This window comes from Solanum lycopersicum, chromosome 3 (genome assembly GCF_036512215.1).
Source record: "Solanum lycopersicum chromosome 3, SLM_r2.1".
Lineage (NCBI taxonomy): Eukaryota > Viridiplantae > Streptophyta > Magnoliopsida > Solanales > Solanaceae > Solanum > Solanum lycopersicum.
Genome location: NC_090802.1, coordinates 24,284,667 through 24,298,167, shown reverse-complemented (window position 1 = coordinate 24,298,167; position 13,501 = coordinate 24,284,667). Strand labels below are relative to the sequence as shown.

The 13,501-nt window shown below is 34.9% G+C and overlaps 1 protein-coding gene across 1 annotated transcript; it reads left to right on the top strand.

The window, feature by feature from the left end:
- Window positions 1-4,653: 4,653 nt before the first annotated feature.
- On the top strand, window positions 4,654-13,286 carry LOC101252666 (uncharacterized). Its single transcript, XM_004234728.5, has 10 exons — window positions 4,654-4,919; window positions 4,999-5,196; window positions 7,295-7,461; window positions 7,830-7,928; window positions 8,046-8,114; window positions 8,184-8,324; window positions 8,432-8,521; window positions 8,858-9,025; window positions 12,873-12,948; window positions 13,015-13,286. The coding sequence occupies exons 1-10, from the start codon at window positions 4,871-4,873 to the stop codon at window positions 13,140-13,142; spliced, it is 1,185 nt and encodes a 394-aa protein (XP_004234776.1). The 5' UTR covers window positions 4,654-4,870; the 3' UTR covers window positions 13,143-13,286.
- Window positions 13,287-13,501: the final 215 nt, after the last annotated feature.

Sequence of the window (13,501 nt, the reverse complement as noted above, 5' to 3'; positions counted from 1 at the left end):
AAAAACTTTGAGGGGGAGTATGTATGAAAAACATGATTCAAATTGATGTATGAATGCAGTTGAATTCTTGTATATGATTTGAATGTGCAACTTAAGCTTATTCTGAACCTTTTGGATGAAATGATTGTGCGTTGTGATTGATCCTTTCTGAATACAACTTGTGCCATAAGCGCTGACTTTTTCCTGATACCTATGACTCCATTTGAGTCTAGAACTTGCCGATGTTGTCATTGAAGCAAAATAATACAATTGTTATTGTGTTTAAAAGATGATACATACTTTCTTTAAATTGTTTGAAATTTGATCCTATTCAGAAAAAATATCCCTAGTCTAGCCCAATTAAGCCTTTTAGCCTGGATTTTGTTTTAAATACATATTAAGCTGAAATCTTTTAATTGATACAATAGTTTTGATCCCAACCCTAATGCACTGTGTTAGGAAGAAAGGTAAAAACAACGGAAAGAGTAGATAGAGTGTAAATGTGTAGTTATTGGGGAATAAGGAAATAAAAGGTAGAATGATACCCTATAATTGTGAATCTGAGATTGGCCCTAGTCCTTAGGACATTTTGCACTTCAACTAGGAGACGTCCAAGTTGAGGATGGCTAACTTAGTCAATACCTTAATGATGACCCTGGACCTAAAAAGAGCAGTGTGCCCCTTAACTCGACAGAAATGTCTAAGTAAAGGGTGGCTATTGTTGAGTGTTCAAATATATGGAGGAAATAGAGGGGTAAGAAACCAAAGGCAAGTTTGGTAATATGAAGTTGAATGTTATGAAGAGCAAAGAGGCTAATGAAGAGAAAAAGTTGTTAAATGAAAGAAAAGAGGTGAATATAGTGCATTATGGAGGACGAGTCACTAATCTCATCAAAGTGAATCCTCTCTTACCTTAAGCCTACATTACAACCAAAACAAGTCATATATGATTTTGATCATGATACACTTTATTAGTAGAGATGGACATAATGGGCAAGCTTCTGGTTCTCAGTGTGATGTTGATTGTTAAGTAAGAGCGCATATTGTCCGAAAAGTCTTTAAATTATATTCTATTGGCTAACTTGAGTGTACGGACTATTCCTTGGAGTGAGGGAACTTTTTGTACGAGGATAGGTGATAAGTAATGGTGCATATGTTGTTAAAAGTGTTGGTTGCAAAAATTTTCGAGTCATATACATGAGTCAAGCATATTATGATCGAAAACATGCTAGTGTGAATTGTGGATAGATCACTGGAAGTTGGTAGTGGATGCACAAAACTGATATAGTAAGTCTAGGTCTAGGAGTATTTAGTTGTTCGAGGACGAACAAGGATTTAATTGTGGTGTAGTGATTTTAGACATTTATATGCTAAGAATGCTAATTATGCCTACATTCAAGCCTAGTTTTAATTCAAATTGTATTCATTTGTAGTCTTGTAGAGTCTTTTAGTTGTTTGTGAGCTAATCAATATAATTAGTTATGTAGGTGATCTTCATGAAAGAAACGAGCGCAAAAAGGGAAAAAGGAAGAACGTAGAGGATTTAAGACAAAAGAGAGCAAGGAAGAAGCTGGAGAAAAAACCACTAAGGCAAACTTATGTCCTCCCCGCGTCGCGGAGTGAAGCCACTATTTGGCGTGTAAAATTAAAATTGATCCGAGTAGATCACGCGTTGCGTAGGATCCCATTTTTTGCTTCAACCAAATGTCGGCTATGACTGCACGTTGCGGAGAAGAGCACCAGGTTTTAGTCAAAGAAGCAGTCGTGAGGCAGAATTCTCCACAGGGTGCCTGTATCGCGAAGGAGGCCAAAATGCCTGGAATCAGAATTCAGAAGTCACTCTGCAATCTTAGGGTTATTTGTCAAACTAGTTTTCCTTTCAATCATTTGATGATTCAAAACCATTATATGATTGATTTCCGGATTATGAGTAGCTAAATACCTTAATTCTAGGGTTGTGGCTACATGATGATTGTAATTTATTAATTTTGTTATTGGGTTCAATTTGAATTATCACATGAATCTTTCTTATGTTCTTATTTTTCGTATTTCATGATTAATCACCATGGAAATAAATTCATTGTCCGAATTAAACTCTGGAGAGGAATAAGAGGATAGAATGTGGGACATAATGAGCTTCTTTAACTCTAAATAAGTAGGGTTGATTTGTTTCTAGGATAGGGATATACCTAGAAACCTTTCTTGGGTCACCATACATAAAGATAACATAATGTTTGGTATTCAATCATCCTATCCCTGCGCAACGATGTAGTTAGGATGTTATCTATCATAAGTGATTAGAGGTGGGAGACCATGATCATGCATCTAACCATGTGATTCATTGATTCAATAGTTGATAAGTACATATTTAAATGATATTGATTGCATGAATCTTGATAGAAGTTGTAGCTCTGGACCTTACCCAAATAATTTTTTGAAACCTTTGAAATTGAATAGTGCTTGTTGCATTTCATTATAAAGTTAGACATACAAAAAAATAACTTTTGAAATCTAAATATACATTTGTATTTAAATGAAAGTTAGAGAAATTCATTGTTTCTTAGCGTGAGTCCATGTGGGTACGGTACCCGGCTCTAAAAAAGAACCACTTATTACTTGTATGATCACGTGCACTTGCGTATGTGATTAAGTATCATAATAAATAGATGCATTCTTATCTATGAACGTTCATTAGGAGTGTGTAAAAACCAAACCGACCAATAAACCGAACCGAAAAAAATATTATTTAGTTTTTAATGAGTTTGTAAAACTTTTTTGGGTATTGGTTCGGTATCGATTTTTACTATTAGGATATTGGGTAAAGATAACCCAATAAGATAATAATAATTTATTATTTTACCTTTGTAATTATTAAATATTAAGAATATAATATATAATTAGACATATAACTATATCAAATTATTAGTATTCTATCAACTTCACACTAGGTTGCTACTAGTTTTTACTATTTACTCAATACCTAAAGATTAAAATAAGGGGTTCACAATTTTAGCTATTTGATTTTTGTTTTTGTTTTAGTTTTTGTCTTCTTGGACTATTTTATTTTTGTTCTAGTTTGTTATTGTAGGTAGTAGCATTTGTAAGTTTGTAAAGGTCCATAATTTGATTAACATAAAAAATTTCATACTATATTTTGGTGGTAACATGTAATTATAGTCTTCGTACTATATTTTCTCTTATTGATGTAGTTTCTCAGTAACTTTCTTGTATTACTATATCAAAGCATTTAGAGAAGTGAGAAGACATATAATATTTTATGGACATTTTTTATTGGATAAATCAAAATTGGTTTGTTATTGAGTTAGCATATTCAAAAACTGGTAATTGAACCGATAATACATAAAGATGATTCGAATCGACCGATGCACACCCCTAAGATTCATAGAACCTAGAGAATATACATAGGTGATAAGAATAAGTTTATGAATAAACTCAATGGACAATGCACTTAGCTCAATGATTTGTAACACTCCCCCTTGGATGTTCTTAGAAAATGTGTCTCGTTAAAACTTTACTAGAAAAAATCGAATGGAAAAAAGCCCTTTGAAGAAAAAAGATTACAAACATGTCATAATATGCTTTAAGTGTTGCCTCATTAAAAACTTACCAGAAAAAATCATTTGGGACAACATCATGGTTAAGGAAAAGAGTACAACATGTATTTCACTCTCCCTAATGAAAGTCTTACTTGATATCTCAGAGATAACACATTCCAATCTTATATGTCAACTTCTCAAATGTTGATGTTGACAACACCTAAATAATAAGCTTGCAAGATTATCACTTAAACAGATATGTTGAACTTCCATCTTATCATTTTGTAGAAGATCATGTGTAAAGAAGAAATTTGATGAAATATATTTTGTCTACTATCCTTTGATGTATTCTCCCTTCAATATCAAGCTATATGTGCATCATTATATTCATACATGGTGGATGGAATATCTCTTTTTAAAGAAAAATCATATAGTTCCTGCAGTCTGCGTAATCAGTAATATGTGTGTGCGCTAAGCGCACTAATACATGATATTTTTCAATCATTTTTCATGAGATCAAAATTCTTCTTTCTTTATGTTAAGAAATCTCACAACCATTAAGGTATTCAATGGAATTACTTTAAATCTCCATGTAACCTTCATCGTCTAGCTAGACATGAAAATCATTCATTGCACATATTCAAGTATTTCATCTATTGTCAGACTAAAACAAATTTCATTCCATCCACCACATGAGAATATATCTTCATTTAATAATGTCAGGACTTTTGTTAAATCTTTTTATGCCTCGAGACACATACCGTACTTTATATCTTAGGGTTATACTGTCAAACAATGATTCATATCCAGCTGATATTATATCTTGATCCATAGACTAAAAGTTTAAAACATCACTTTTGAAAGTGAAACATAATATGGTTGAATTACGCATTTCATTTGGTCAACCATTTATCTGTCCACATTATATGACATATTTGAATTCAAAATCCTCATCATTAGTTTTAGCATTAACACTACTTCATATTAAATATATCATTGACGATCTTTTGACTCGATTTCAATGCGATATAACTTATTGATATTTGCTCATATTTCATCATTCAGGTATGAACCTTTGACAAGATTTTATAAAGTGTAATATCATTATGCTCCTTTTAAAGCACTTGACTCATTATCACCATCTTAATCGTTTTCTCCTCTCGTTACGAAATTTTTTCATTTGGAATCGATTGGTGTATCATAAGTAAATTTTTCACCCCAACTTTTGTATCTAGGAGATAAAATGGAAAGGGGCGTTTCCGCGTGGGGACAAAAATGTAATCCTCTTACGTAAAGAAAAAAGAAGAGCAATATTTGGTTGGTGATCAACAGCAATGGATATACTTTTGCCTTCACTTTCTCATTCTTTTCCTAAATTTGCAGGTACAATAATCAACAATTCTGAACATCAAGAAATTACTAATGTAAAGACTAAAGACATTTTCTGATTAATTTTTGGTAGGTAAAAGGCAAAACTGCAGAAAATTTCTGGGGATTAATAGGGTTGCTAGAATGTGCGCATTTACACCTTCAAATTCGAAGAAGAAAACAGTATGGATATGGACGGAGAACAAGCAAGTAATGACAGCTGCTGTTGAGGGAGGCTGGAATACTTTCATCTTCCCTTCCAATCGACAAGATCTTGCCCTTGAATGGTCTTGTAAGTTTTTCTGCACTTCCTGCTCATTCTAACAATTAAACACATATACCCATTTTTTTTATTTAATAAATTCAATACTTAGGGAAATGACTAGAGTTGATAAATGACTAGAGTTGATAGTAAGGTTAAATTAGTAACTAAGTGGTCGTAACCACGTCTAAAGTAGATGCCCCAGATCTAAAGACACAACCACATTGCATTGCAGTTGAGAAGAAGAAGAAGGGTTGTCTAGCAACCACTCATAAGTCCCTGAACTAACGGCCCCCAGTTCACTGATCCTTCACAAGATAAGAGAATGAAAAAAATTCAATAGATGTTTAATTTTCACGACAAAATTAAGAAACTGAAATCAAGTTACTGGAAATGGAAGGGGAGCAAAGTATGTTGGACAATTGAAATCTAGAATCAGATGCGGATAAATCAGTGTGAGAAATTGGTGGTGTTACCATTTCCCATAATGATTTCTTCCGGACCGTTGAAGTCAGCAATGTTGTTGAGACTGTGGGCATCCGATGAAACATGATGTGTAACCCCTGAATTAACTATCCAGCAAAATTAGCCAGTGCCTGAAAATGATTATGAGACCGAGAGCAACAAACATGAGCAGAGTGTCCCGGTCGATCACATGACTGACATTAAGTTGACTTCTTGTGAATTGGTGTGATGATTACGCCCTGACCAGGAACACTGTTAGTAGTTGTTGGAACGCCTATTAGTGTTGGTGGCACTGGTCCGTGTTCGAGAGCTGGACTTTTGACCAACAAGAACAGTAATTATACAGGATTAAGGCGGAGCATTGTGTTTGAGAAAAAGCTCGTGATCACTAAGCTTTCACACAGTCCAACATATGAAATTGGGGTTTCACGTGCTCTGGTCCAAGACCAGTGAAAATCTTGACATTGAGTTTGGCATTGGTGACAGGAGCTCCTACAGTCGCAAGCTCATCACAGAGATCGAACTTGGTTGAGATAGTTTGTTACTGGGAGACTCTCTTTTGTGACATGAGCATGGTGATCTTGCAAGCTGAATATGCGAGTTTGTGACTTATTTGCATAGGTCGTATGGAGGGAATCCCATGCTTCTTTGGTTGTGGTTGCAGCGGCTATAATGGCAGCAAGAGTGAGATCTACTGATGCTAAAATTGCGTCTTAGATCAATTGGTCCTGACAAAACCAATTAACATAATTGGGGTTGGCAATTGTCAGGTTGTTGTTGTTGGTGGTGGTCTCAGCACGAGCAGGGATAATCCCATCTAGATGGCCATAAAGATTTTGTCTTCTCATGAGCATGGACACTTGGGCCTTCCACAGTGAGAAGTTATGGCTGCCAGCAAGTCTAATCGTAAGTTGGGTAACCAAATTGAATTGAACAATGGTGGTAGTGTTACTTCCATCAGAATTGGTAACTGAGGGTGCCATTGGTGGTAATTGGGTTATAAGAAACTCAGATTTGTATGAGGAGAATAAAAACTCATGATACAATATAAAGGTTTGAGGTATAGAAGAGAAAGATACTTTTATTCACATACAACCTTCTCTTCAAATAGAGTCAATACGAACTGACAAGTTACATCACCAACAAAAACCTAGAGTAAAGGGAACTATTGAAGTTCTAAATAGTAACGATGACTAATTACTTATATCATCACATGTCCGAATATAGGAAACTAATAACAGACTCCTAAACAAAAGGGTAACATCTATTATCTATTAATACCTAACAGGCTAAATCGATAATGTGTGTCCTTGAACTCACATAAATTTAACTGTATTGTGTTCTGAGTAAACAAAATTTTGATTTTCTAAATTGGACAAGTAAAAGTGGACATCTTTTTTTCGGTACACGGATGGAGTAGTTTGATGACCTATCTTTGTGTGAACTTAGTTTCAACTTTTTATAGGTTGACAATCTATTTCAAAATTCAGTGTCAGGGCATTATAAGAAGAAACGAGAGGGCTTTTCGTGATTTTATACCCCATACATGCTTTCTTACTGACTATGTATACTGAACATGGATTTCCATTGTGATATTCATATCATGGAGTTTTCTACAATGTTTAATTGTGTTCTGCTACATTTCTGGTTCTATCAAATGCAGCAATTGCAGTGATACATCCTGTCTTTATTAAAGAGGGGAGACTAATTGATCATGAGCATAAGAGCGTCGCTGCATTTGCTGAGATTTCTTCTCCTCAACAGTTAGAACAGTTTCAGATATCGGAGGAACAGTCAGATAAAGTAGTTGTTAATCTACTAGATTGGCAGGTTAGTCATTGCACATCTCTTTCACAATGTAATTTTCTATGGCAAGATACTTTGCAAACTGTCACCGCACTAATGGAAAAACCATTTCTAGATTTGTAACAATAATTTCTAAATGATTTCTTTTTCCAAAAGCTTAACCTTTGTAAGTTGGTTGCATATCATCATCCGATCAACAATCAAGCAATGATGCCTCAAATCAGTTGGGTGGGCGAGTTGGTTTTTATGTATTACTGTATTGTATTGTCTGGGTTCATCTGGATGGTCCCTCTAGTTTTTAGGCTAATCCTTGCATTGCTCCAAGTACATTAAATTTCTCCATCTTATACAAGTCCACTTCAATTGCTGGGTTATGTTTGTTCATTCCATAGGTGATACCTGCTGAAAACATTGTTGCGGCTTTTCAAGGCACTCAGACAACTGTACTTGCTGTCTCAAAGAACCAATCAGAAGCTCAAGCCTTTCTTGAGGTAGTATACTAGGTTGAAATTTAAGTAATTAAGAAAGTAAAGTCTCACACAAAGAATAGAGTGGTGTTTGTCTATTAAGAAGCACCAAGTTTCACTTCATCTTATCTGCTTTGCTAGGCCTTGGAACACGGTTTGGGTGGTGTAGTAATGAAGGTTGAGGATGTTGGCGCAATCCTTGAGCTGAAGGTAGTGCCTAATCAAAAGGGGATTCTTCATTTTGAAGAATTGGTTTTTGATGTCAGTTGTCATTGTTAGGGTTATTTTGATAGAAGACGTGAAGTGGACAGTCTGTTGAACTTGACGAAAGCCATAATAACTCATATTCAAGTGACTGGAATGGGTGACCGTGTCTGTGTAGATATCTGCAGCCTCATGAGACCTGGTGAAGGTCTTCTGGTCTGCTCCTACTGTCCTTTTGTATTTCTGTTTGTCTACAATTTTGCAGATAGTCTTAGTTTTTGGCATTTCAATTTCATTCTTACTGCATAACTTTTGTCCCTTAGGTTGGATCCTTTGCAAGAGGGCTTTTCCTTGTTCACTCAGAGTGCTTGGAGTCAAATTACATCTCTAGCAGGCCTTTTCGAGTTAATGCGGTGCGTCCCAGATGAAGCCATTTAAATGTTTAGTAAAGGATCTAAAGGACAACAACTTTAACTGGACAGTGAAAGTATCATTTTGTTATTTTAATGTTTCGCTAGCATTATTTGGTGCTTTGCCAAATAGTTATCTCCACAAACTGGATCTTAGTGCTTACCTCTAGTGAAGACATCTCTAGTATTACCATAACTGCATTTTCCTCTTGTGACTTTTATAATTTTGTTCCAGATCCTCAACCTCAATTCTTTTTGGTGTTGAATTGCGTTTATGCATTTCAAACTATAGTGTACAGCCAGTGGTCTTCAGTATGACAATTCTTTGGACTTTAGCAGGGGCCTGTCCATGCATATGTTGCTGTTCCTGGAGGAAAGACTAGCTATCTCTCGGAACTCAAGTCCGGGAAAGAGGTCATTGTGGTTGATCAAAGAGGTATGCAGCGAACAGCAATTGTTGGTCGTGTAAAGGTAGAGACTAGACCACTGATCCTTGTGGAGGCAAAGGTTTGTGAAGCTTTCCATCTCTGCTAAAATAAAAGGTTCTCTGCCTTTGCTTGTTAGTGTGATTTTCTTGCTCGTGTATCATTCGCATAGTGTGGCTCTGGATACAAGCATAATATTACTATTCATCATAAAGTATCTCAAGTAGGAAAATAGAAATCAAATTAGCTGGACAAATGTGATTTGACAAGGATATTTGTCACAACCCAAGACTACCCCTAGACATGACATGGTACCTAGGATCCCAAGAGACTGTCGTTTTTTAGAGTGTATAAAAATAAGGGAAAATTACGCAGATAAGCAAATTTATACTATTTAATTACTCATCATTGCTACAGTTGCTATAATTGTCACTCATGACTAACATTATAAATTAATTGCGTGGGCTGACTTCGAGTTTGTAATTAGTCATGTTTGTATATGTATAATTCGCCATGATATACAAATAAATATGTATAATATACAATTTTTAGCCTATATACATATACAATTCACCTCTCTCCCACTCTCTTTCCTCTATCGCTCACCTCTCTCCTCCCTCTCTCAATCTCGCTCGCCTCTCTCCTCCCTCTCCCAATCTCGTTTGTCATTTATACAAATATATATATATATATATATATATATATATATATATATATATATTTGTATATAATATACGGTTATATACAATTATATACATATATACAATTCACCTTTCTCCCATTCTCTGTCCTCTCTCGCTCGCCTCTCTCCTCCCTCTCCCAATCTCTCTTGCCATATTTACAATTACATATGTATAATATACAATTATCTAATCAATATACATATACAATTCACCTTTCTCCCACTCTTTTCTCCCTCTCTCTCCTAGTCTCGCTCGCCCCTCTCCTTCAAATAACATGTAGCTACAAACTGTAATTACCAAACTATAACTATAGAGAGTAATTAATTATTTATAAGTGGTTATATGTGAAAGTTTTCTTAAAAATAATGTTAAATATAGTGTATTAACAATACTTGCATTAGTAATGCTTGTATTAGTTATGCTTGCATTAGTTATACATACATTATTTCTTATGCATTGTTTGGTTTGGTGTATTAAAAATATCATGCATTGTACAAAAATATTTATTTACAAAAATATCCTTCACAATGATGGTGAAAAAGATGTAAAAGTGCTTTTGAAGGGTATTGTGTCTTTGAAGTGCTAATGCAATGCATTAAATCCCTTTGCATTACTAATACCTAGAAATCCATGGTATTGGTAATGCACTCCCCAATACACAATAGAGTGTATAACTAATGCAAGCATTAATTATACATAGCATGGAAAAAGGTACCAAACAAGATACTACTAAAACGCAGAGCTAATGCAAACATTATTTTTGTCAATACACTCTACCAAACGAGCCACATGACATAGCATGACACTAAGGGGTCGTTTGGTAGTATATTGAAAAAAATAATGTTTGTATTAGCTTGATCTATTATTAGTACCTTGTTTGACACACTTTTCAAACCAATGAATAACTAATGCTTGTATTAGTAATACACTCTATTGTGTATTGAAGAGTGTATTACTAATACCATCCATTTCTATGCATTAGTAATGCAATGGGTTCTAATACATACATTAACATTATTAAAGACACAACCGCCTTCAAAAACCTTTTTTACATCCTTTCCACTATATTTGTGGAGGATATTTTCGTAAACAAGTATTTTAATATTTTTAGTACACCAAATCAAACATTGCATAAAAAAATTTCATCATAACTAATACACTATATTTTGGGTATTCTTATACACTAGCAAGGAAAGCGGAATAAAATCTCAAATGATACTTTCAAAATATAGGGATAATATGAATACAAGGACTTATAATTGGGAAGTAATAATGTCTGAATAAGCCTCCACTATGTAAGTGAGTCACTAAGATACACCCTAGCTCACTAGAACAGTTAAATATGAAATAAAGTCTGAAATGATCATAAAGAAAACATAAGTGGTATGTCCTGAACCTTGAGAACTAACCAGTATTGAGCAAAGTTGATACGAGTCTATACTAGCCACACATTTGATAGGTTCGTCACCACCTATATTATAAGTCAATATAGGCACAAGAATGTGCGTCAGTATTCGAACCGTACTATGTATGGGAAAATACATAAGATGCACACAGAACGTACTATGTATGGGAAAATACATAATCATGGCATGATAACATGATAAGCTTGAAAACATGATAATGCAATGATCAAGCATAGCATGAAATTGATGATCTGATTCTGAAACCATAGTACAAGGTCAAGCATGCATTAGTCGATAAATGATAAAAATAACATATGTGGTAATCATAAGCTTTTGTGGGAGATGTCGTTAACCGACATAAATCATGTGAGCTATAACATGGAGTTCAATGTACTTCTCCCACACTGAAACGAAAGTGTTCTACTTGCCAAGTTAAGGACCATAATAATGAGCTTAGGTGGATCCACCAGCTAAAGTCAACTAAGACAAAGTCTTATTGGGGCACGTAGTTCTGGACCTTGGGTAATCACCATTAATCCAACTCGGTGATAAGTTAAATCCCAACGGAAGACATGCATAATCATATTCATATTCATAATTATGAAACAGTAAGAACTTAGTAATACCGAATCATCATACAAATCTCAGTTATACGAATAACTTATTTAGAATCATGATTCCTTAACATACTCTTTAGACATTTATTTGAAACATCTAAATAATAATATTCGTACCTAATGGGAGATGATTCAGTCTGAAGCATCAACATTTCATTAACACTTCTTGATACTTTATCTGAAAGCATTCTTAATTCAAAAATCTTTCCTAAAATAATGCATGCTTATCAGCATAGCTTGAATCATAATCATAAAATACTTGCATAATATGGGTTCATCAAAATATTATTGAGAACACTAAATTATGATCAAATCATGTGATCAATCGTAAAGAGTAAACTTAAAATCAATTGAATCCACAAGAAAATCATGGAATCCTAGAATTGGGAAAGAATCGTAATTGGAGAAATTGAGGTTTCTCTGGGACTCAACTGGTGGACCCATTGATGAAGTTCCCACATACCATGAGGAAAACCTCAAGTGAAATCTTCAATGGGAACTTGAAATCCTTGGAACCCGAGCTTTCTTGGGGAAGAAGACTTGAGAGAAGAATTTTGAATTTAGGAGAATGAGAGTAAGTGGGGAGATTAGGGTGATTAGGGATCCTTTAAAGTCTACTAAATAGGCTTAATACTACAAAGTATAGGAGTTAAAAGAGTTGGAGAAGTCCTAAATACCCTGACTAAAAATTGGAGAGCCACCCTTCATGGGCACTATCGACGGACTAGTCTACAGTCAGTGAGTCTTTGTACGGACCGTACATCTGTCCGTCGTCCACGACTTAGGGATTTTCAATTCCTCAGGCTCCTTCCACGGACTGTGAGACCTTATACAGTTTGTGATTGCCCTCATGGAAGCCAAATCCAGAAACTCTGCACTTGATTTGAAACACTTTAAGTTCCAACTGAACACATACTTCTTAGTTGTTACAAATCTTAGCTTGTTCTTTCTCAAACACAAAAAAAGAAGAGGAAAGTTGCAATCTGCAAATGTTGGTGTACGCCTGACATATTTGAAGTGTTTAACTTCTGGCTGAGACTTCTTGTTCAAGAGTAAAAGAATTGAGCATAAGGCATGCTTACACCACCAAAAGAACAAGTTGGAAAATACCTTTAAGTTGCTTTGTCGTGTAACTCATTGAGTTGTTCGTTGTACTACTAGTTTCAACATCAGTAACTTGCAACATTCTCTCTTTTCCTAATTTGTAAATGGCAATCATGCAGGTAGAATCAGAAAATGAAAGCTATTCCATTCTCTTGCAGAATGCTGAAACAGTTGGATTAGTCTCTCCCCTTCATGGTAAATAAGTCCAAGAATCTTTCTCTTTTCCTCTTTCTGTGGTTCAACATCCCCGTCTTTCTGCAGGTGAGGGACATCAGCGTACAACCATTCCTGTGACCTCACTAGAAGTTGGTTCTGAGGTATTGCTTCTACTACAGGGAGGCGCTCGACATACTGGAATAGAAATTAAAGAGTTTATTGTTGAGAAATAAGTTATTTTCCGCACATTCACATTCGTTGATAAATGAGTGGCCTGAACCTCTTAATGATGATACAAATGTATCATTTACTAAATTCTTTATTTTTGTACCAAAATGTTGTCAAATAAAACAATATGGCTGACATGTTGATAAAAATCGAGGTTTTTTACTAGATAAAATCAACAAAAAATAAAGTGAGAGACACAAGTATCCCGTAGAACAATAGAAGGTACAAAGAGACAAATATCTTGTATCACTTAGAACAACCTTTTCTACATACAAAATATACATTAACTTATGTCTACTAATTACTAGTTCTCCTACTCCTTCCGTTTCACAAAGAATGATCTAGTTTGACTTGACACGAAGTT

Excerpts from the sequence above, each read along its gene's own strand:
- LOC101252666 (XM_004234728.5), top strand. The coding sequence starts at position 4,871 with ATGGATATACTTTTGCCTTCACTTTCTCATTCTTTTCCTAAATTTGCA. Across the intron at positions 8,522-8,857 it reads GGCCTTTTCGAGTTAATGCG|GGGCCTGTCCATGCATATGT; the intron begins GTGCGTCCCAGA and ends GGACTTTAGCAG. Across the intron at positions 12,949-13,014 it reads ATTAGTCTCTCCCCTTCATG|GTGAGGGACATCAGCGTACA; the intron begins GTAAATAAGTCC and ends GTCTTTCTGCAG.